Genomic DNA, 25,526 nt, shown 5'->3' with positions numbered 1-25,526 from the left:
CAATTAGTCCCAGTAAAAAAAAAAAAAACACACTGGCATTTCTGAAGAATAATGCAGAAGTGAGGATTTTGCAGCACATACCAAATTCTGAAGGGAATCCATGAAGATTTGCTATTTCTCTTGGAGTAAAGTACCTCAGTTTTAGTGTTGACAATTTCATAAGCTTCTCTTCTTCTGGTAACTCATCAATGTGTTTAAACACTGATTCAAGCTACGAAGAATATCAAAACCAAGAAATATGACTGATGCAGGCCAAGTATGTAAAATTACAGTCACATCTTAATAGAATATTTCTTTAATTATCAAAGTGACCAAGACAATTGCATGCTTTGCTGAAAGTGTCATTTGCATTCTGTTTTTGCAGCCAAGACCTAAGACATGGACTTGCAAGAAAGAAATCAATGTTGCCATGAGGACATTCCAAATTTCTTCCTCCAGTTCCAAGCTATACCAATACTTAGTGGGGCAGTCCAAGAATAAACATTTGTTAATGACAAAGGACAGTGATTCAATAGAACTCAATAACAGACCATTCATGCAAATTAAGCTGTGTGGATGCAGCTGTTTTAATACACTCGCTTTGAGATTATCCGGAATTCCAGAGCTGCATTCTTCTTATGCTTAGAAATGCCCTATAATATTAGTGAACAGCACAGAAATGAAGGAGGAAGGGCTTGTGTACAACACAGGCTTTGTGAAAAGTATCTTTGATTACTGATTAACCAGTACTTTTATTACCTTCCCCAATGCCTAAATACTTGGTCATGAACTTAGTATCAACAGTAGAAGTTTTCAAAATACTCTTCGCAGATTAATAACTTTTAAATTTAAACATGATAAGCATCTGACAGTATTTACTGAATTACATGTGCACAAAAAACAGCCCTTTGACTCATGACACTGTATTGTAGGTTCTCCATATAAGGTTTTCACATACCCCTGTGAAACCTCTGTACAACATGACAGATAAGAAAATAATAGCACCTCATATTCTCCTCCCAGAGAGACACCGATATAATTTTAGTCTAAACAAACTGCTGTCTAGGAACACACAGTAAAACAATTGGAAACTCAGTTGTCATTAAAAGCATATTTAAAAGATTTTTTCATTATAATATTAAGATAACAAAGGAGAAGACAGAAAAAAACTCAAGCTTTGAAACAAGTCTCAAGTTTTAAAACAAGTCATTCTAATATGTTTTGCTACACACTTACCTGTACATCTACTGCTGTCTGCAGAACTGAGCCAGTCCCTTCCACATAGTGTCCATACCTTAACAACAATAATAACAATTTTAAATTAATATTTTACTGCATTTCATAGCATTGACAACTGCAAAGGTGCAGGGAGGTTACTTAGGTTCCTTTGATGAACAAGCAGCCTCCAGGATAGATAAAGCAGAAGGCCTTGTTACAAACTCTGCTAACCCCTGGAGCACCCTCTGAATGTGCTCTCTGGGGATGAGTCTGCCGTCAGTGCCCAAGAGTTTATTCACACTAGTGTCTTATACATGGCAACTACACAAAGCCAAGGAATTCAAGCACAAGATCACAAAAAACCCCCAAACATCTACATTGCCTAAAACAATTTTATATCATGGCAAAATGTGTTAAAGGTCAAATGGTCCAGGGGTTTAAATTAGCTCCCCTTATTAAAAGGAGGACCACTGGCGTGAGCCTTTAGCTTTCATGTCAAAGCAATTGGAACAAAGTGGTTCAGTCAAGTTCAACTTCTGGTTGCTTGTGGATTTTCCACTGAAGTAAGGGCAATGGCCAGGCATCTATGCAGATCAGTAGAAGAAATAAGAAGAAAAAAATTAAATCCAAGTAAGCAGTAAGTAAACTTCCATTCTGAAACGTATGATAGCTGTTCTGCATGCTTTGTGGTTGATTGCCTAACAACATGTTTACTCTGTAGTCTCATCAAGGCTATCATTTAAATATAATTATGGACATACAGAAATATGCTCTGTTGGTCTAACTATGGTTTGAATATTCTGAACAGAAAGAGAGTGAGTCAAGACAACATATGGCTTTGCCCTGTGGAAGAACTTCAGAAGATCCTCTGTGATGGAGGGATGTGGTCTGCAACAATTGTTAACAGACACCCTTCAATAGTTTTATCTGTACAACTGTAAAGACAATTATAAAGGTCTTTTGTTCCACTTGAGACCCATTCCTACAACATGGCACAAGTTACATTTCAAGTCTCTCTAATTCCATAGTGAATAAAAGAATACTCTCCCTTCAGCACAGACACAATGACCCAGCATGGCTCAATCTTGAGTATTTCATCCTCAGCTGAAAAAGCTACAATTCGTTCTGCCAATAACAGCCAGAGCTCATTTTAAAACTCATTTTAAAACAAAATCTTCCTCAGGATCAGACGACCTAAACACTATTACAGATTAAATACACATGGAATCTAACTGTTTTGCAAATACATCATCTTTAATTGGTTAGTTGCATTCTGCAAATTCCCTAACACAAAGTTCAATGAAGTAACACATAACAGCACTGAGGAATCCTCATCCTCTTCCCCTTATAGCATCTGGTAATATTTCAGTTTAATGTAACTGAGCCAAAATAAATAAATAAATGGGGTAAAATTCAAAGTGATACTGAAGAGTTTTATTGGGAGAAATAAATACTCCTGTCTAAATAACTGGCACTAGAGTACAGAACTCCTCCTCCCCCACAAAAAAAATCCTGTTGGCATCTACGTGCTTTGATGGCTGTGTGTGTGTGTGTGTGTGTGTGTGTGTTGCTTTTTTAATACAAATGTGGGCATATGGCTAATGTCATGTTAGCTGGATTGTTATTAATTATTATTGAAGCTGCTGACTACAGAAAAGTTAACATTCCTACTCTAGAACATAATTAAATTTTGTCACAGTAAAAAAATGATGTATTGATTTTCTGACATTTCATTACAAGTTATAATGAAAGAAGCTGGCTTAAGAAATTACAGTCTTCAATTTTCATCTGATTCAAGATTCCCTCCCTCTTTTATTTCTATAAGCTTTAAAAAAGTCTTTTCATTTCATACATTTTTTCTGGTATTTTGTATCAATTTCCCCAAAGCGAGAAAGCTTTTCCGTAATTGATATTTGCACTATTTTGAAAAGTATCGCTTCTCTTGTCAATAGCACATCAAAAATTTAAAGTATGTCCAGATGGACTATATCTAGAGAAGTTAGATCTAATTTTCATTTCCTCTGTCCTTTAAAATAGTTGATTTCCTCTCAAAACTTCAGTCACTACACTTCTCTTTCTCCAAAGAGAAACCATGGTGTTGGTAGTCTCATGGAACTCAGCAATCATTCACTAAGTGCCCAGGAATTCACTGTCAGAAGGGCACACAGAATTACCTGCTTGGTCTCTCACGCATTACAGGCCATTACATTTTGCTGTATACTACATCAAAGCCTTTCAAAAGACATACTGATATAGCAAAAATCACTGATGAACTAACAGTTTTTGAGGTCCCTGAATCAGCAAGGACTAGAGAAGGCACACCCAGATTATTTCCATCACATGAACCTTGTTAGAAATACCTGAAAACCAAAGAGAAGAGAGGGAGATTTTTCTCCGACTCTCAAAGCGGATGGCAACTACAAGACAGACACCAGACAGGCACAGCAGCAGAGGGATTCTCTGCACTACTTGGAGTGCTGTTCCACCCCATTCAGGGGTCTTCTTCCTAGATCTCATGCTTCAGAGAAAAATAAAAACTGAACTTCTGGAACAGACACAGCAGGGACTTATTCTTGGCCTCAGAAAGAGACTTTAATGAGATGTAATTATAAACCTTCTCTTAATGCAGAGCTGTAAATGAGATGATTGCATCGAGAACCATGTTGGCAACCTTCCTCCCCAAAGGCTCTTGAAAAACAGAACACAGATGGTAAATCAGACAGAACTACCACCAACAACTACCCCCATATCAGCAGAGGGATAAGAGTCACATTCCCCTGGGGTCAGATTTCCCACCACTTATACAGAGACTTGATACTAATTACTCAGGAGCCTCCTTCAGAGTGATTTTGATAAACATGATCACAAACTACCATGATGTATCCTAGTGAAACCACAAGTGGCCAATTACTTTTGATGACACCTAAGGCATACATAAGGCACATCAGACACCATTTTGGCTGAGGTTTTTTTTTTTACTATTCTGGTTAAGAATGAGATTCCACAAGATGCTGACTCCCCCTCAGCACAAAAGAGTGAGGGCAGAAAAGGCACATACGTATATATCAATGAGACCTGAGGGAAGGCCTTTCCCATTGCACAAATTTCAAACTTTTGAAATTGTTTTTCTTCTTACTTATTGTCTAAAAGTTAAAAAAAAAACATCTACAGGAATTCTGTCAGAATGGTGGCATAATATCTACTAATTAAAAAACAGTTACAATTAGCTTTAATTCATAATCCAAACCATTTTGTTAAAGCACTCAACAAATTAAAAAAAAAAAAAAAATCCAATTCGAAAAATATACCAGTATTAAAAATCCCCACAAATTTGCAGGCTCCAACTGGAAGGCTTTATTACAAATGGCATTTAGTAGAAAAGCTCCTCACCAGTTGTCCACAGAGTTTCAGAACACTCACCAACTTCTAGAAGTTGAACTTAAAATTGCAAGGTACAAATCAGAAAACTACTAGACAGAAAAGCACTGATGTTCTGCTCCACCAAATATGATTTGTAACGCAGCAGCGAAACTGGTTTCATGAAGCTGTTCCGATCTACATACTGAAAAATCCAAGAAATCAATAAAATGTACAGTGGAGACAGATTTAATGAGGAATGGATCTGTCATGCATGACACTTTGTAACTTCATTGAGCAATATAAAGAAATTCATTAACGAATCAGCACTATAGCAATCTACTGGAACCATATTTCCTCAGGGGTAATTAAGCTTCTGTGAAGGTCAACAACAAATGGCAACTGTCTTTTGTGAATGCCTTTTTGGAGTGGGCACATGATGTTCTGCCAGACAGATTCCCATGCAGGCATTCCACTGGACCAGCAAGCACACTATATAAGGAGATTTCTTTCAAAGGCCTAGAATTTTTTGATGAAATATCTCTCTACAATTTTACAAGACACAAGCAAGAAAATACACTTAAAATTTCAGGACATGATTTAGCAAGACATTTTCTTGCCAACTTACCCTTTTGTAAAGCATGTGGATCTTCGGCAGGTGGGTTTAACGATGTCTAACAAGAAAGCATAACGCAGTAAGGATTTTGGTGGTAAGAAATACTGACTCATTTCTTTGTTGTTCTCTTCCAAGAAGTCTTTTAGCATTTGAATAGAGGAATCATTATCCTGATTATGTTTCCTTTCCAGTTCTTCTACTGTTTCAAGCTTAAACAGAAAGGCCCCTTTTGGTAAATTCTTCTTGCTGCTGCAATCTGGACCAGTATTTGGATCCAGATTCTTCTCCTCAGAGGACAAAGAAGAACTGGCTTCACCCACTTTGCCAGGGACTTTTTCCTTGAGTAAACCTTCTATATCCTGATCTGGGAATCTTGTCAATATCTAAGAGGAAATTGTGACAAAAATAAAATTAAATAACTGTATTTAAAAACAACTTGGCAGCCAACCTTACAGTGAATAACAAATCCTTCAGAGATGCTCAGAATAAAGCAAGTAACTTTTGGATGTTATTTCCTCAAAAGCAATAGCATCGAGATGAGTTGACCTATTGGCAATGATGTCAGAACAGCCTCAAATAATTGCCTTTGCAAAAAGACCTTTCCAAGTGTGTAAAAAATGCAGCAGTAAGACCTGTTTTCTAACCCACTATCAGGCTAGAAAGTACATCTCCCAACTGTTTAAAGCCATCTAAGCCACAGACATGCACATCAGTCCTTACAAACCTCAATATCCAGGCTGAAAAAAGGAGATAGAATTTAACTTTTCTGTTGGAATACCTCATTCTTTTCTCCATTCATCAACATGCATCACTAAACTGAAAATTTAACCCTCAATCTTCATGAAATGAAGGAAATTCAAGTAACACAGATGGACTCACTTGGCCAGGAGCTTGAAAGGAAAATGGTTCTTGGTGAAGCTTTGCAATTAGAAAATACCGCAGCCTGGAATTGGGAATGCCAAGCTGTAATCAAAATTCAGAAGCCTTTAGTCCATGTTATAGTAGAGAAAAAGTGGTCTATAGAATCATACAAGTTATCTACCATTACATGCAGTAACAAAACTATGACATATTAATATATTTTGTGACTTCAGAGATACCAGTATTCACAGAATCAAAGATTCATAAAAATGGTTTGTGTTGGAAGGGACCTTGAAAGTCATTTAGTTCTAAGGAGCCTGCTGTGGGCAGGGATACCTTCCACCAGACCAAGTTGCTCAGAGTCCCATCCAACCTGCCCTTGAACATTTCCAGGAATGAGGCATCCACAATTTCTCTGAGCAACCTATTCCAGTGCCTCACCATCCTCATCACAAAGAACTTCCTCCTTACTCTAAACTAAAACTACTCTAAGTTTGAATCCATTCCCCCTTGTCCTGTCACTGTAGACTCTTGTAAAAAGTCCCTCTATGTCTTGTAGTCTCAGGTACTGGAAGGCTGCAATTAGGTCACCCTGAAGCCTCCTTTTTTCCAGGGTATTCTCTAGGTATTAGTTGATAATATCTACACACTTGTAACTTCCATACCTAGATACTTCCAAAGAACTAAGTGAGCAATTATTCTTTGTATCTCATAGTTTTGACTTTCTCTGTAAATAAATATGAATGTAGACAAAATTTTATGTGATGCAAGAAGAAAAATTTACATGCACCACGATTCCTTGGAACAGGTACCATTTGTTTTCTGTTAAAAGCAAAAAAGTCTCTTTGCCTTTTTAAACAAGGAATTATAAGACACCTAACAATTAAATAAATCTACCACAATTGGTTTTCAAGCTAGACTCTATTAGCTCCTCTCAAATATTTATGGTACTTCACTGATTCCAGTTAGTCTTGCACAATCTGAAATCCCTCTCAAACTTTTTCCGTTGCCAGGGTAACATGGAAACAAAGCTCCTCCTCCCACAAGAAACAGTCATATTTTCTGTGCTGGGAAATCCAGAGGCACAGCACTTCTGAAGCAATGAGGCTCCTGCAGGGAAAACCACCTTCCTGGCTCCAGTGCAAATTCATGCCTTCTTAAAAATACCAAAAGACAGCAAAGCAATATGGGACTAGGATCTGAACACAAACAGCAATACAATTATGCCAGGATGAGAAATCAGAAACCGTGTCAGTTGATTTTCTCTTTCAGGTGAATCTTCAGATTTGGGCACGACTCTCTTTTCTAAAACACAAGAGAATTTTCAAATGTTCTTGGACTCAGTGCACATCTAACAATTAAATAATATTAGAGCAATTTTAGTACTCACACAGGTTGGAGACAAGAGAAATTCCTGATATTTAAATCCACATGTTGCTAGTGTTTGCAAAAGTTCATTCCTGAAAGGAATCCAAAAACCAATTACTCCCTTCACATAGTCTTTAGCCCCTTTTCTAATCCTAAATAAAAACAGATTAAATTCAACATCATATTTACCAAAGCATTCATTGAATTGGACAGGAAATTATTGCTATGTCATCCATTACTGAATTTGAGAGACAACATATGAAGTTCAACGTTAGAGACTATTATACATTCAGAAAGTCATCTCACTCTTACTAAAATGCAAATGCCTTTTCAAAAAATATCCCATCTCTAGGAGAGTAATTGTAGTGTGTCAACAGGGAAAGTAATCAGAGGGCAAGATACTCTCTTTATCTGGAATCATAAAACAGGAGATTAAAACTACTACAAATAGCTCACTACTTCCTTTTGCTCACATACACAGCACCAACTAAGCCTAACAAAAAGGCTAAATCAAGGGATGAAAAAAATCAGTGGTTTTGATTCTAAAAGTGAAGTGGGACTGTGCTTTATAAACAATGAAAAAAGACTTTAAGGGAAATAATCTTCAAAATACTTTTCTTCTGTATTTCACTGCACTAGGCTGGAAGTGTAGAAAAGGCAGGAGCTGTGACCTGTACCTGGCATTTATGTGAGACTGCACCACAGGTGTCATAAGAGAAAACAAGTGTCCTAACTGGGGTGTTTTCTGTACAACTTGTCCCAAGCACTGGCCAGCAAGGCACAGGGAATCCCAGGATCTACAAGAGAGGACCATGCACATTGAACCAGTGAGATAGCTCAGCATGTCTCCCAGCTGCCTGCCACATTCATTAAGAGCATGATATGCAAGGGTGGCTGTTGGTGCTTTAAGAAGTGCACAGAAAGTTCTCACTCTATTCCAGCAAGAACTGAGAAGGAAGATTGCAACTCACTGTCTCCTGCTTTGATCATAAGAGAGGAGAGTGTCCCTGCTGTCATTAGGTAACTGAAGTGACACCTTTCCTCTTCCACATTTCAGACCTATCTACTATCAACAAAGGTACTTGAGAAAGCCCCTAGACTGTTCTGCAACCATGACACAAGAAACCATGGGATTCTGTCCTCAATAAGCCCCTGAAAACTCTAAGTGCTACACCTATTGTTACTTTTCTTTGAAAACTAATTCTGACCTTTTCTAAAGAAAACATGATCATCAAACCAAATCAAATATTCATAAAATAATATTAAAAAAAAATACTGTTGCATTTTATATGCTTAGAGACATAACAAGTTATCCAGCAAATTCTTTTCACAACTGAAGATTTTCATTCCTGTCCCATTTGTTAATTCCAATTCCAGGAAATAAAAATCCCTTTTAAAGAAGAAATCCCTTCTCCTTCTAAAGAATATATCCTTTTTGCAAAGTAAATCCTGCATGTATTAATTAGAGTTTACCTTGCAGAAGAGGATTCAAATCCTTTAACATTTTCTAAAAGTAGGTATTTTGGAAGCTTCTGAAGCCTACAGGGAAAAAAAGGCAAATCAGAGTAACAAGGTGTAAAGTACATTATATTCATCCACAGATCTGTTTAGCTAGCAGAAAGATCAAAGTATTTCCACATTGTGCTAGCTGTTAAAATTTAGCACCCTTAAAAAACCAACTGAATTGAAAATGTGGACTGCTACTGAAAACCAAAAACCCCATCATCCAAACCCCATGTCTGGATGAACAGCTGTACTCTCTTGTATTCCATGCACGTGCTTTTGAAAATGTTTATCACTGTTCATTTCCTAAAGCACAATAATATTATTCAACAGATTCAGTGTGTAATAGGAAATATAATTATTGGGGGAACACCAATTGCTACTTAGCTATAAAACTGTTGTTTTCAAGTGCTTGTATCTGAAATCAATGTCAAAATGTCACATAAACTGTTCAGATAACACATCAGAACATTTATTTAACTGATTTAAGAAACACAACATATCTAGAGTTCCAACTGCAGATATTCTCAATTTTCTAAACTTGATTTTTTTATTTTGATGGTGGAAGGGAAGGAGGTGTCTCAGCTTTAGCAAGATCAGTGAAAATGAAATAGTCACATTCGAAAAACAGCATATTAAATCTCGGAGAAATTAAAATGCCCAAACTGTGCCAGGACCTGTTCCAACTATTTAGAAGCATAGATGATTCAGATTCAAGTCTCTGAGAACATTCTGTAGCACTGTAATAAGGCCAATGCAGACACAGAATGTCTGTCACACACTGAGATCTCAGAACAACATACAGAAGTAGGATATTAATGCCCCCAGACAGCAGCTTCATGCTTATTGAAGTTAGCAACTTTCAGATTTCTACTGGAACAAATCACAGCAGAATTAGTTTCAGCACATTTTTAATTACCACCAATTAAAGACATCCCATGAATTAAAAAATAATTAAAAGAATCAATGCATCTCACAAGAAACTAGAAAATGTGTAATAAAACTATGCCAAATTTAAAAATACTAAAAAATAATAGTGAAAAAAAATTACTAAGCTGAAAAAAGCAGCAGCAGCAGCCAAATTCCTTGCAGAGAAATGGAGAATATATGTGCTGTTATGTCTACCCACACTCATCATCACTGACTACTGTGAAACTTATTTTTCAGAAAAGAACCCACAGCACAGCCTGAAATGCAAGCACTCATAGGGGTTCAACAGATCACAATGCAATTAATCTCTGTAAAAAGAGGAAGTGTTAAGGACTTGGCAGGTATCAACATAAAAAACCTTTCTCTAAAAGCAGCACTTTGATATTTTAGTATTGGATTTCACCAGGCTATGGCTTGGACATGATAAACAGATGATATCTGGACCATCTGAGTTGAACTTTGTTTACTGGCTGAGTGCTCCAAGGATTTCCTGGGTCTTTCCAGATCTGTCCTTTCCATTATCTCTAATATTTGTCATCCCTGGCTACTTCTGAGCCTCATTTCAGCAATATTTCATTATAAAAGGCTGAGGAAAAGGTAAGTATATCCAAGGGATGAGAAACACATACACTTTCCATAAACTGCATGCATGCCACAGCAATATAAAATGTAAAGGGATAATTCCTATATTAAGAATTGCCTTTTTTGGAGCTGAAGTACTCCATACTCACTGTCTCACAAATGTATCGTATTCAAAAAAACACATTAGTGCTATCTTAGTAAAACACAAATCCACTGGAATTGAGAAACTCTACAGAAGCCATCATGTTGAACCTTCTAGTGACTACTTAGAGTTGGTGCTGCTTCAAGAACCCTCCCCAAGGAGATAAGGGACATTAGCAGTGTCTCCTGGGGTGTTGAGATAAAAGTGAGACAGCCAAGCCCAGGTCCTTTGCATCGTCATGATAAAAATATAGGTCCTGGTCCTATAAAGCTTTGGTTTTGGGAAGGAAAAGCTCCTGTCATTTATCCAACTATGCCCACAGAAACTGGGAAGCAGTATTTCCATATTAATGCACTATAATATCCAAAAGCAGACAGCCTCTTAACAATGTCTCAGTTTAATGGAAAGGAATCCCCAGGTAAGGATGGGGATATCTTCATGTTCTCTCCCTAATTTTGTGTCTGCCATTAAGACAAATAATTACAGCTGTTTTATTGGGAACTGGGATTCAACCAGGCAAAAAGTGACAGATTAATACAAAGACAATGACACTGCTCAGACAAAGCTGTGCTATCTGTATTCTACAGTGTTACTACTCCAAACAAGAGATAGAACTACAAACCAAAAATACATAATCTGGCCCAAGATATCTAGAAGCAGCACCAAAAAGAACAGAGACTTTAAGAAAGAATGGAAGGGATTACAAGACACACTGCCTTGTAGAGTCAATAACTTATTTAAACCAACTTTCAAATGGTACCTCTTTGAAAGACAACTATATGTCAAATCTAAGCTTTTTTAATTCAGTATTTTAAAAACTTTTCATGCTTCCATGAAAATACACAAACCATTATCTACTCCTGCTTCTACATAAAATCAATGCAAATTTGATGTTGATAAGAACTCTTTCTTTTCATTTATTATCTAAGCACAATTTAAACAGACATGCAATGAAAAGGAAAGCAGACAATGAAAGCATATACAGCAAAACCGAGGTGATTACAGCAGTAGTAAAATGCAAGTATTTGTAATTTACATATGATCATGTGAAAACAAACATGGAATATAATATAACACTACTAGTATTCCTCTAAAACATTAGAGATGCCTTGTCTCACTGAAATATAGAAGACCTAGTTACAATGAAGCCTCGTTACAAAAGGGGCTTTACAATGGAGGTAGAAGTTCATTTATACCTTGGGAGAATATCAAGGATATAGAGAAAGCTCTTTGTCCGTGGATCAGACACATCACCTTGCAGGCCAATTCTGAGAAAGAACAAAGAAACACTGGTGTATTACTCAGAGCAGACTGGCATTTTAGTTACATTTTTCTACAGAACGCTGACATCTTGCTTTGAGTTTCAAAAGGGGATTCTGCAAAAGCATCACGTACAGACAGCAGGACCTGCTCACTGAGGCAGTGCTCTGAGAGATGCTCTAAGGAATGAAAGTCTGCCCCTGGAATCCATCAGCTCACAGCAAGGTTAAAATTGAAGCATTCAGTAATGAAATCCACTCCCCGGTCTGCAAAACCCTTAACATTCTGGTCTTGTCCAGCAAAGCCTTTGAACATACTTGGCTCTGAATGAACAAAAAACCCCCACTGGGTTTCTGGGAATACCCTGCTATTTTGCACTGAATATATTAAATTATTTCTATGAATTAAAGCCTCATTGTTCACCATTTAGCAGGATTGAGCCCCACATGAATAACTTTGGAGCCAATTTTGTAACACTAAACTGGACAGATTATGTAGGTTACAAAAATTATAATGATTCCAGGCCTGTGTTTCCCTAGTTTATACTTCTATTAGCTCATAAAAAAAAAAGAATAAAAGCTTTGTAGAACAGCTTTAGCATATATCTATATTAATCAGTCATACACAGATTTTTCTTTTCATCATATTATAAAGAAAAAAATCTGAAATGCTTTCTGTATATATCATAGGTTTGCACTAACTCATTTTTATTAATCAGCACCACTTCATTGGGATTTCTTTTCAGTCTTAGAATTCAATGAGATATACTTTCTTACACAATCAATATTATCACAATCAACAGACTTTTTTCATGAAGCTACTGTTTTGCATGAGTGCAGTTACTAGAATCTTACCCCACTGGTCACTGCTGTCAAATGATATGAATTACAAATTAATCTGACAAAAGCATCTCACTAAACTCAGTCCTTAATCAGCAAGATATTTCTCTTTATCATCCACAAAATCATTCCAAAGTCGTTATCCTTCCAGTCTTGGCTAAAATAGAAAGATCCTTCAGAATAAACTATCTGTGTGCATGAGTAACTTTAAAGTACAAATAAAACCAGATTATACTCTTAGGTCTCAGGCAGAACTGAGAAATTCCAATCCTCCTGCTGGAGTTGCCCCAGGAAAATATTAGATTGAGATCTAAAAGGAGAGGTAGCACTTCTAAACACTAAATTTCAATATTAGAGGAATGACACCATTCACAAAATTGTTCTGTAAGAAGCTTACTTAACCTGAATTAATTTATACATATGCAAGAAATGTGATCAACAATTAAGTTGCAAATTGCTGCATTTCTTTTGCTTCAATAAACATCATGGTGAACAGAGCTACAACACATTTGTTTAGGAAGAGAAAGATACACAGGTCACCCACACATAGTGCCACTCTTGATAACATTTCTCCTTTGACTGTACACAGTGCAATAACTGCACTTTTTTCCCAAATGTGCTGTGCCTACCTTGTAAATGGCTGACAGGGAGGACTCATCAAAATCATATCAAAAGATAATCTGTCAAATTCTTTCAGTGTTATGCCCTGAAAACAGAAGAAAATAGAAGAATGTTGTGTTGTGAACTGTTTGAAATTCTCAAGTCATCCTTCAGATGAAGCTACCCCTCTTACTTCCACTGTATGCTTCATTTAGCAAAACACTATCTAATCTCTCATTTGACCTAGTAATTTCAAAATCTCTTCTACCTTGGCAAATCATAAGATGTAATTATGCATTCACTGCTCTGAACATAACAATATAAGGTTAGTATTTTTACATAATCTTGAGGTTTGTATCTGCTCATTCTTTGAGGTGTGTAAGTGGTTCTTTCAGTAGATAGTGCTATTTCTCCCAAAAATAAAGTATCATTAGTATCATAAGGTCCTTGTATAGCAAAACCAGTGTTCACAGACTAAATTTTGTGTAAAAACATCTGAAAAGTAGCTCAAGTGTAAATATGATAATCTTTAATTATACAGATAGAAATTCCTCTAAACTAAGTTTTCATCAACACCAGAGGTCAACACATTAAGTGGCCAGGAGGGAAGAAGGACAATGAGCAAGTAAATATAAACTGGACAAGGAAATCACTCCTTACATATACTGAGGGATATTTTTACAGCAAATTTAACATAATTACCCTCAGAAAACTAGACAAAAGCTGCTATTTTTCCACTATATTTAAACAAGGTGTTACCAACTCTATTAATCTGCTCTTGTCTACCATGAAATGACACGGGCAAGGATTCTTCTTCTATTTCCATTATTAAACTATAAACAATCATTTAGCCAGTTATTATTGAGTGCTGAGTAAGCATTTAACCTTTAGCCACCTATTTAATTCTTACTTAAGCTGGTGTCTTAAAACAGACACAGTATCTTTTGCTGTCATGTTGTAAAACCGTAAAAGAAGATTAAGAAGTATACAGTAATTTCTAACTCAATCCAAGCAAAACTCCATGCCCAGCTTGCCTCTCACTTATTAAAACAGAACTCAATTTTACTTAGTTATTTTTCAAATAATTTTGCAAGTGACAGAATTCCTAAAACATTTTATCTATTGAGCCTGTTAAAAAAGATTCAATAGTGTTCAATCCAATATTTTGTTGTGTTTCTCTGAGCCAAACTATAACTACAAAACAAAGGCATGCCCCAAGTAATTAAACTACATTTTTTCAAAGTACATGAAAATATTTTTTTAATCTAAAAATATGATTTTTGACATTCCTTTACTGGTGGTAAGCATTCCTCTTGACATTTATATAACCTTTCTTGATGCTGCAGGCAAGACTTTAAGGAAAAGCCTGCAGTATGAATATCCCTCTTGAACAAGCAACTACAGCACAACCAATCAAAGTTATTGTAAAACCCCTTTATTCATAGTAACATAAATCATTCCTCTTGCTACTAATAAAGACAGTGAAAACAGCTTACATCTTACAAATGCCAGACTACAATAAAAGCACATTAATTACTCACCTCAATAGTCTTTGCCCATAGCGGTGTGTTGGGAAAGTTGTACTTATAAACATCATTGGCAAGAGTGTTCACATCAACAGCAGCTACAACTTCTGCATATGTGCAGCTTTCTGAAATTAAAAAAAAAAAAATTTGAAAACTCTAATTTCTCTTTACTACTCTTAGGAAAAATGTATTTACTCAGTTGTGTTACAGCATCGCTCAAAAACAAAAGGCAAATTGCACAATCAAATTCTGTTGTGTTGTCTTTGAAACTCTGTATAAAAAACATTCCGTTTTTCTAATCATATTTGCAAAATTTCCCTTCCTTATATATCTGAAAATGGAAGCTCACTGTGCACCTAATTAGTAGATAAAAAAAATTCCAAACAGGGTGCACCTCTACATTTCCACCTCTGTGCAGGTCTCTGTGGCCAGCAAGTTCCCTGGCTACAGGAATCCCAAGTCAATCTGCCAAGCCCTACTGCCACTGCCTTATCTGCTGACAACTCAAAGAAATAAATGTGTTATTTCAGAGGTGTACTACTTTTCATTATGAAAAAAATAGCATGTTTGACACATGTCTACTCTTCCAATAAAACTTTTAAGTTGCCTGAGAAACATTTGTGCTTACATTTCAGTAAAGCCTTAGGCCTCAAACTCACTGCCGTCTCCTTTGAGCTAAAGGTCCCAAAATATGAAACTTGGGAGTTCTCCTCTCTTAGAGAGAAGTGTTACTGAAGAGAGGATAGTGTAACAAATAAACTCACAGCTAAAACCCTGAAATAGAAATACACTAAAAACAATGTAAATAAACAACTGTTAATTTATAAAGTAAGAGAGTAATAGAAGCTTCTACAGAAACTACAGAGATAATAAGAGCAGTGTTTACTCCATTGCTCATCATGTCATGCTATTTGTTATTATTAAACACAATACCTTCACTGAGGCTTTTTATCCAAGAAGATAGGCTATGGTTACTGCCACAGCTGCAGGCAGAGAAATGACCCTACCTCCTGATACCAGAGATCAGTATCAACCACCAGGTTATCTACATTATGGCCAGCAAATTTTGCATATTGCAAAGCCTCAAATGAAACACAGGCAACTTTAAAAAACATTTGTAAACCAAAAGAAACAAGGCAAATAACCACATGCCTTTGAATAATCTCAGAATATGCCCAAGTAACACATTAACAAATGACCTTAGGAGATACCATATAAATTACTGCTAGTCAGCTAATTATTTACAGTTTGAGAGGATGAAAGCCCAACTGGGATGATCCCAGTGGATTTCATTTTGAATAATGCAATTACCATTCATTTACTATCTTTCAGGTTTTCAAGGCTACTTAGTCAAAACTAAGATAAAAGAGAAATCTGGGTATTGAAAACATTGTAGCAGACATTTTAAAAAGGATCAAGCTTGTTCTTCCAGGTTTACTTGGTGCAATCAAGAGCAAAAGGATAAGGATTTTCACAAGATAAATACTCACAGACCATTAAGGGTCAACATATAAACCATTGTTTGCCATTACTGTCTTGACCTTTTGACCACAAGTTGTAACTGGGAACTAAATACAGGTGTATCCACAAGGACAACAGAATGACTACACCTGAGATTACAGAACAGGTATGTTAACACTGACACCTAGCGTGAAAAGAAGCTGGATGAATGTCTCAATTTACAAACGTATTCAAGAACCATCGTCTTCTTTCATCTTCCTAAAACAAAGCTGCAGCACCTAAGTAACAGGAACAAACTTCCAATACTGTTAAAGAGACCACTTTTCTCATTTGCTCCTTCAGTTCCTAAAACACATTATCCTAACAAGCTAACCCTTACTGTGTTTATTTTGCAGGTACTCCAGAAGAAAAACAACATTTTAAAAATCAAGAGCCTTAAATTATTATCAAAATTAACACAGTTTAAAAAGGGCAATTGGGAAGGCAAGCTGTGTGCTTTCTCTCACAACTCATGATTCAGATACTTTTTTTTCTGCCATCTATCCAATATCTCCCTGTGTACATACAAGAAAAAAGAGCTACTAAGGACTTCACAAGCCCAAAAGCCTGGAGATATTTGAAGAGAGCACAGAGCTAATAGCAACCTACTGAATCCCCTTGCTGTACAATGTTCAGTCTAAACCAGAGATGTAAACCAGCATGGAAAAAAGACAGGAACCTTTCCTGAAGTATTCCACCTGGGATCCTCTCTTCCTAATTCAAAGATCTGATAACTTTTTCAAAGCTTCTTCTCCTTTTCATTTAGAAGTTGCAGCTCACTTGGGAATTCCTGTTACAGAACAGGCTCCCTCTAAAAGCTGATTAAGCGTATTTGTGTGGAAATGCCCTGGAAACGCATGAAGGAGCTCGAGCAGACAAGCAGCTCTCACACATCCAATCTAACAAAGAAAAGCTTGTGTAAATTTCAAACAATGTGAAAATGCAACATTTTTAACAAACTTCTCCTGAAAGTTAAATAACTTCATGTCAAAATGTGATATTCTGCTTTTCTATAGCAATTACATTTACTACTTGAAAATTACTATAAGAAATGCATCATTAAAAAAAGCCTGAAAGCAGAATCTAAGAAAAACAGAATCAAGACTCTGTTTAACTATCCCCAGTGACAAAAGGCACAAAAGCAACTCAGGAATCGCTGACTTGGTGGGATGTTAAATCAACTCCCCAAAATACATGGCAGAACTTCAATACAGAAACAGACAGCTCTGGAGACTATTTTATCTCCCTCAAACAAGTACATCCCATTTTCAAAACACAGATATTTAAGAGAATTATAACAACGCAGCAAACAGTATCATCTAATTCAGACTAAAGAAAAAATGATACACATTTCCTAAGTGAAACTAAGAGGATGCTGGCATACATGATTTGCAAGATTCCTCAACACTCAACAGTTTTCATATCTGAGCAAAATGACATAATTCAAATGGAAGCCACAGACATAGTGGGGAAGTTACTGAGGGAGATGTTTTATGACTTATTTTTAAGCAGACTAGATTGTAACATTCTCTCTTGGTGAAATCAAATTTGTATCATCCTATTAGTGCTGTACAGATTTCACACTAACAGCTTAGAACCTCTTGGACCCAGACAGCAAAAATTCTTTGACTGTCACTTAAACTACCTAGAGGTAGCAACCACACTTTGGTCCCAGTTCTCTACTTTATTAAATACACAATGCTTACAAGCCTTTTCAGCTATGGAGTTGTCATTCTTGAGGGAAAGGGACACTGCTGTAAGGATCAGAAGGTGATGCATTTGAAAAAAATGAAAGACAGCATGGGTGCATTAGCTTCTGACGTGAAAAAGCAAACCCAAAGAATGTCACCTTCAAATGCCAGAAATAAAACTTCTGACCTTACAATATCTGTCATTTTCTTCTTCAGAATTGATTCCTTTGTCATGTGTTTCTGCAGACCTTAAAATTAACATAGATCTGTTTATATTCACTGCTGTACTTTTGCAATAGAGTCATCAATGTCAACAGAACACATTAAACACGCTGTGTTATAGCAAGGGCAGTTTGGTGGATTTCAGCATACTGGAAAATAGGAGCCAGAACAATTATCTATTCTAACAGGTATATGGAAACAGATGGAAAGGAGAAGATTAGTCACAAGTTTTGTCAGTCCTGTTTCCTTTCTAAACAGAGAGCAAAGATTTAATTTCTGAGTTGTCAGCTCTTGGGTGAAATGATTAGGCTAAACTGTCCATGGCTACAGTCAACACAACTATCAGTAAACTTGATACTTGCCTCCTGCAGGATACTTAGCAACTTCTTTCACTGCTCTATTTGTACAGGATTCGCTCGTGTAAACTTTATAAACTTACATTATAGTACAACTGGTACCATCCCATGCTACAAAGAGCTCTATTTTGGAGAAGTATTAAATTGAGTTTACGTGCAAAAAATTGCTCAAACCAGCAATGTTTTTGTTTTGCATTGTGCTGAATCTTAAAGCTCCTTGTCAGTTTTGCCTCCTTTGCTTCTTCTGGTGGGATAGCTGAGCTGTAAATACACAGTGTAAATACACAGACCAGTTTATTATGCTGTGCAATTCAGAGACAATCAAGTAAAATGAACAAACATGCATAACAGAGCACAGAAGCTGTTACTCTGTAAAACTGAAATGCAACAATTGCAGAGGAAAAATATCACCAGCTTCATCGCTGCAAAATTATGGCATTTTTAAAAATATGTCCATCAGTGCTTCATGCAAGAAGACTTTTTTTCAGGGACCTGGCAGATTACAAATGCTTGTGGCAGAGACATGGAATCCATTTTTCATGGGAAAACTGCCTAAATTAATAAGCTGGTTTAGGTTTGTTTTGGTTGGGAAGGAGGAAGAGCGGGCTGTTTGTTTAATGGAAAGTTGCTAAGGAAATGAATTTGTAGCCATAGATTTTCCAAAAATAAAACACTATTTTTCACTGCAGAAACTTTTTATAAAGAACAAATTCATTCTCACACACACATAAAAATTATCATAGATTTAGACATATATGACTTAAACATCAATCTTTATAAATCCCAAAAAGGCCTGAGGTACAGAGTGGGAAGAAGAAAGAAATGCACTTTCATCCCTTAGCTGCATCAGTCTTTCAGGAGTGTGAATATGAACAGACTCACTGATTTCTGACCTTAACTAAGCTCAACTTTTTTAATTGTATCTTTTTGCAGGTCTTCAGTGTTAAAATATTATTATAAAGCATTTAAAATCTAAAACCAGAAATTCTGCGTGTGCTGAATTATCTATAGCTAAAGTACCAAAACAGACCTAGACAATCCCCAAGATTTTTCTTTTTCTGCTTTAGACTGAAACCTAAATTCAGAAACAACCCTCTCTTCACTGTCAAAGAATGTGATTCAACTATAAAATTATGTATTCACAACTTCCATGTACTCTTTACAGAGAGACACAAGACTATAAACTTCCATCAGTATGTAAAAATTCAATTATTTTTACTGTAAGCAAGGACAGTCTCAAAACCAATTGCATACTGCTTAGTGCCAAAAGCATTCTACACTAATGACAGCTGCCAAAACATCTTATAATTAAATTTTTGAAAGATCACAGCCAAGAAAGGCATCAAGGTAGAAAAGTAGATTCTCAGATTTCCTGAGAAATTCCTATTTGCCAAATGAAACACTGGCAATTTCACAGGAAAGTAGAAAGTTGGACCAGCTGACCTAACCATAACCAACCCCATTACATGGCCAGGAACCAGCCTGCCAGAACTGCAGAATCCCTTCTGAAGAAAAAGGCCTTCCTGGGATGCTGCCACTGAAATGCTACATGCTCCCTCTGTTCTCTACATTTTTATTTATTCACTAGAAACCATACCAAGATAATATATCATTACACATAATCTTCATCTATTGTGTATCTGGCTTATGGAAGCACTGGCATAATGGAGGCCTCTCTTTCAAACTTTGTATTTATATGGAATAAAACTCACATCCCTTCCAATATTTCCATACATGATTTAAAAGGAAGAGGCTGAACAATCTGCCACTTGCTAAATGGAGGATAAGATCAGAGACCTTTTCAAACAGCATGGTTTCATGCATACATACAGGCCAAAAACATGCAAGAAACACATTATTAAAGTACTTTCAGAGGAACATTCACTTCTTTTCTGTTTTATTTGCATGTAAAAGCAAACACTTCAATGCCCCTTGACTTTACTTTGTTCCTTCATAAACTGTGTAAGAAAACTGAATCCAGATGTCTAAACAACTTTAAAAACCAGTAGAAATTATCAATTGTCCAAGTATATTTCTGCTTCCAAATGAAATCAGATTCATCAAAAACGGTTTTATATAATAATCCGCTATTAAATACTTAATTTAGTGCAAATTTCGTAGGACACCTTTTAATCAAATTGCTTAATACTTTTAACAAGACTCTAAATAAGATTTTCATCTAGAAATGTATGGTTTGGAGAGACAACACAATGTTTATGGGCTGACCTCTCATATGCTTCCCAGAAACACAAGCACCTAGATTGCAAAATGTTATACCAGTTGTAATGCAAATAGCTTTGTGTCTATTCACTTTGCAAATTTAAATTGGTACTTGACCATTTTGAACTAGTTAGGGTCATTTACACAAATAATAAATTAAACAATAAATAATTAATAATGAATTAAAGTCCTGACTTCCAGTCCTTTTATCTGCTTTGGCTAGTACCACTACAGAAAAATCTCAGTCTCACTGTTCATACCTATTGCAATTTCTTCAGTCAAATGTAAACCCATAAGAACAGAAATTCCACCAAAGACTGACACTGAATCAGTTTTGTTCAGCAAGTTCAGAAACAGTAAACATGGAAATAAATTTATCTTTTCAGGAAATAATACAAGGGGTTTAATTAAATCCTTCAATCTCCAAACTACACCATTATGTGATATGATTTCAAGACTGAATATGTGTAGTAACTCTCCACTGGAGCATCATTAATTCTGTGTATCTTTTGGATAAATTTTATAGTATTCTGATAATCTAACGAGGCATTCCCAACATTCCCACCCTTTTAAGTATTTACTGAGTTACAAGTGATGTTGTTGCAGGTGGAAATTCACAGGACATCACATCTAGCATTGTAATTTATTAAAAATTGCAGCACAGTACTGAACTGCCCCAAGACATCTATTATCATGGCAAGAACACAGCTAGAAAATTCAGTGGTGTAGGCTAACTTTCAGGAACCAGTCCATTTTCCATGGAAATATGGACATAGGCTTCAATACAACAAATATGGATAGTTTGCTATCACTTCAAAAGTCTGGTTGCTAGAAAAGCTGCATGTTACCATTAGTATGTACACCATATACAAGGCATAACACACTCTTCTCATTCTACAAAACCTCCAAACTCTGCAGTTCCAGACAAGGCTCTACTTTCCTCTTAACATCCTAAGAATGTCTCTGGAAATAAGGAAAATACATCCTCAAAACAGATGGTTAGGAACGATGCAGGAACTTATTTTGTTGTGTATTTTTATATATAATAAATCTAATAAAATGTATTTTATATATTCATATTTATAATTAAAGCACATATACATATTCAGCGAAAATAGGATAGTAGGGAAAAAGCCATTGTGACAATTGTGTGCCTTAAGTAAATAAACAATGCTGAATAGATTTCATTATGTAAGCATACTCTTAATATTCCATAGCTGCCTGGAAAAATAGCAGGATAATTCAAGCTTCTACCTAATGTTTTTATGACAATGCTCTCTGCTGATGCTCCTGAAGACTGAAGCATTTGAATGCTTGCAATTGCAGTTAAAATTATTACAGTGATTCTCATAAATTATACTAATGTGTGCTGAAACCTGGATTTCAAAGTCATAAGGCCTAGGGTACTTTACAAAGGAAATCAATAGCCCTAACTCAAATTTTGATTTGGGGAAGCCAATTCACAGGGAGTCTACAGGACCTGCTGAAGGTCACCCAGGCCGTGCTTCAACAATTCAGCAAACTGAGCTCCAGGGCTCCTTGTATCAGATCAAAAACTCACCTGGGAACATGGGCTGGTGTGAACTCTCTATGCCAGCTCAAATTCCACGTTCTATTTTCATGTATTTATAAAAAGTTACACTCAGATGGTCAGGCTCGCTACCCACGGCCTCCTAAACCCAAGTGCATGTGCATGCCAGGGAAACCCGGCTCGTGTGGCTCATCCCGGGCATCTCAGTGACCCCCATCCCATCTCCAGCCTGTCTGTGTTACACAGAGCACATAATAACACACACAGCATCACGGCCCTTTCCAGAAGCAGCGTCCGGGGCCAAACAGGGAGCAGGGATCCCTGATTCCCGTCCCCAGGTGCTCCTGGGTACGCGGTGCCACACGCCGGCCCGGGGAAGGGGCTATGGAGAAGGGAGGTCAGCTTGGCCCGCCCCACGACAGCCGGGGCAGCCTGCACTGCCCCGCTCCCTCACGGGCGGCGGTGCCCCCGAGCAGCCGGACACCCGAGGGCGAGGTGTGCCGGGCGGGGCGGGCAGCGCGGAGCCCCGGGACGCGCCGGTACCTCTGAGGGCCTGGTGCATGCCGCCGATGCCGCTGTACAGCTCCAGCACCCGCAGCGCCGCCATGCTCGGCCCGCCGCGCCCGCCCGCCGCCTCCCCGAGCGCCGCCCGCCCGTTCCGCCGCTCTTTGGTTCCCCCGCCCGCCCCGCGGCCCGGCCTTGGCGGGCGCTGCGGGAACCACGGGCGGGATCGGCCCCGCAGGACGAGGCCACCCCCGACCCTGATCCCCTTGAGGTGTCCGCGGGGCTGCTGCTGCCTCCGGGCTCTGAGGGGGCAGAGGGACCCGCTGCCCGCCGAGACTCCCCCAGGGGCAGCGGAGACAACGCGGGCGGGGTGGATGCGGGGCCAGAGGGGCTTCCCCTCATGAGGGGCTGTGCGGGCCCGCCCGGGGCGCAGCCGGTGCCGGGGCCTCGGCGGTGCCGTGACTTCGGCTGCGCTGATGTTTTCGAGAAGTGCTCTCAAAGCCCGCACAGGAAAGAAGGAAATAACTGATGAAACTGCTCTAATTCCCCCAACGCTTCTTGCTAAATTGAGAAGGAAGAGACTGCTCAATGACACTGTTGCCCCTGTAAAGTGTCAGTTTTTTAAGCATTATATATATATGTGTGTGTGTGTATATGTATATATATCAACCAGAGTAAATACGTTGCAGACTATTACATGGGTTACCCACCGCAGTCAAGCAGACACTCACCTAAGCCTCAGTTTGCAGAAGTGAAGATGAAACATTAAAAAAAAAAAAAATCAGCCAAACTAAAGCTGAACATATTTCTCCACTAGTTTTTTGATTCAATTACATTGTTGTGGAGCCTTTAAGAAAGCTGTCAAAAACAAGGTGGGTTTAAGGAATGGTTATTTTTTCTTTAGAATCTGCCTCATACAACACGTCATAGTAGCTCCCACCTCTTGACTTGCAGTGGGGGGGAAGAATTTTTAGCTGAAACCGAAGGGCAAAAAAGAAATCTGCTGCCTTTGAATGTTCTCCTCCAAAAGACAGGATGCATCACCTGTGGAAAACAGTGCAATTAGAAACAGAATTTCAAAGTATAAGTACCAGTCCTTGCCAGTTTTTTCAAAACAGTGCTGTCATTCACCTGTGGATCTTCATTATCAGAGTCTGGGGCTGCTGCTTTATTTGTCAGCCATGGAACAAACAGGACATTAAACAAGAAGTCCAAGTCTTCTTCTAGGGTTTGTGCAAGGAAGTGCAGCAGCTGAGATACCAGAGGAGAGCAGCAGGCATTGCAATATCCACGTGCAGGTTTCCTGCATTGGTGGTGATGGAGAAACAAGAAAAGGATGCAACAAAACTGAAAATGTGCTTGCTGGAGAAGAGTCATGGGACAAAGATGCTGAAGGCTCTGAAGAAAATCGGTCAAGATGATGAAGATGGGTTACAAAGAGCAAGGTTGTTATCACCTAAGAAGATACACTTTAGTAGAACCCCTTCAAAATATAGATGCAAGGTGAAAATAAAGAAAAAAAACAACTTTACTGAAATCAGTAAAGCTGATGAATGAGTTTGAGTTTCTTGTCTTGCTATCCTTGTAACCTACAGATCACAGCAATGCTGGATGCTGTGATGAGTGAGAGCTGTAGTCAGCCAGAAACAATTCATTTATTTGGAGCTTTATTTTCACCTGGAGTAATTAATGTCAGACAGACAGGGCTGAGACCTGTTTTTCCTTGACTACAAGGTGATTTTCCCATTTATACATAGGAAAAGTGGAGTCTGATGGAAAAAGCAGCAGAGATGTCTCTGCTGTGCTGGTGCATATGCAGTAGAACATTCCCTGCTCAGGGGAAATCCTCCACCTACTTCCTCTTCCAGTGTAGTAAAGTGGAGAATATGATCAACATGCCTCCCCTCTGGCAACAAAGAAATTCATAAACTAGATTGGGATTTTATTGGCTTCCTCTTGCAAAGAATGGGAAGCACCAAAATTTCCCAAGTGCTCATTTTTGAACAACTGGCAACAGTCACTTTTATAATTCTGTATAACTGTGTCTGTCCTAATATGGTTCTCTTTATTGTGAAATGTGAAAAGAGCCAAAATGAAAACAGGGAATCTGGAAGCAGTTACTTGTAGCGTTCACTTTAAAAATGTAAAGTCAACATAATAATAATCATACTTTTTAAATCCAAACTTACATAATAATATTTAAGGCATGCTGCTTATCTCAGATGGGGCAATGGCTGAGAAGTGGTGAGATCCTGGAATGATGGCAGAGAGAGGGTGAGCCCTGTGAAAGCAATTGTTCATACTTCACTCAGAAAATCTTGCTGTCACTGCCATGGGACAGGCTAAACGTTGCTCACACTTTGTCTTGTGACCCCAAAGCAGCCACGTCTGCACAATTTCCCAACTGGATCTCTCTGACTTACTGAAATTTGGGTATTGTGACAGCTCCTTTTTACCCTTCACCATGCATACAGGATGGATAGGATTCCTGAAGCATGAACATTTAATTTTATTAACAGAGGAGATTAATAACAGAGTTAAAGTCCAAAGTCCAACTCTGGACTCTGCATCTTTTAGGACACAAGTATGGGCTGTTTCATGTATGAATTACAGCTCCACAATGTACTTGGCTTTAAATAACAAATGAAAGGCTTTTCTAAAATGACTCAAATTTATTCTAAATGGGCACATCTACAGAACTATGGTAATGCATTGATGAAG

The 25,526-nt window shown here is 37.7% G+C and overlaps 1 protein-coding gene across 4 annotated transcripts in view; it reads right to left on the bottom strand.

Moving 5' to 3' along the window:
- Nucleotides 1–25,037, bottom strand: part of TRDMT1 (tRNA aspartic acid methyltransferase 1) — a 29,950-nt gene extending 4,913 nt beyond the window's left edge. Inside the window, exons 1-10 of one of the 4 annotated variants that reach the window (XM_079302891.1) lie at nt 24,995–25,037; nt 14,797–14,906; nt 13,285–13,361; nt 11,753–11,824; nt 8,873–8,938; nt 7,422–7,491; nt 6,050–6,133; nt 5,183–5,553; nt 1,216–1,273; nt 82–211 (exon numbers count right to left, since the gene is read on the bottom strand). In XM_079302891.1, the coding sequence (XP_079159017.1) occupies nt 82–211; nt 1,216–1,273; nt 5,183–5,553; nt 6,050–6,133; nt 7,422–7,491; nt 8,873–8,938; nt 11,753–11,824; nt 13,285–13,322 (889 nt within the window). In that variant the 5' untranslated portion in view covers nt 13,323–13,361; nt 14,797–14,906; nt 24,995–25,037. Of the gene's footprint in view, nt 1–81; nt 212–1,215; nt 1,274–5,182; nt 5,554–6,049; nt 6,134–7,421; nt 7,492–8,872; nt 8,939–11,752; nt 11,825–13,284; nt 13,362–14,796; nt 14,907–15,714; nt 17,652–22,844; nt 22,984–23,536; nt 24,079–24,994 lie in introns of those variants that run through there. The other 3 variants (XM_079302892.1, XM_079302890.1, XM_079302893.1) reach the window with 3 other exon arrangements.
- Nucleotides 25,038–25,526: the final 489 nt, after the last annotated feature.

The sequence above is a fragment of the Erithacus rubecula genome (assembly GCF_903797595.1).
Source record: "Erithacus rubecula genome assembly, chromosome: 3".
Classification (NCBI taxonomy): domain Eukaryota; kingdom Metazoa; phylum Chordata; class Aves; order Passeriformes; family Muscicapidae; genus Erithacus; species Erithacus rubecula.
Note: the sequence above shows the minus strand (reverse complement) of the source record. Positions and strands in the feature narration are given on the sequence as shown.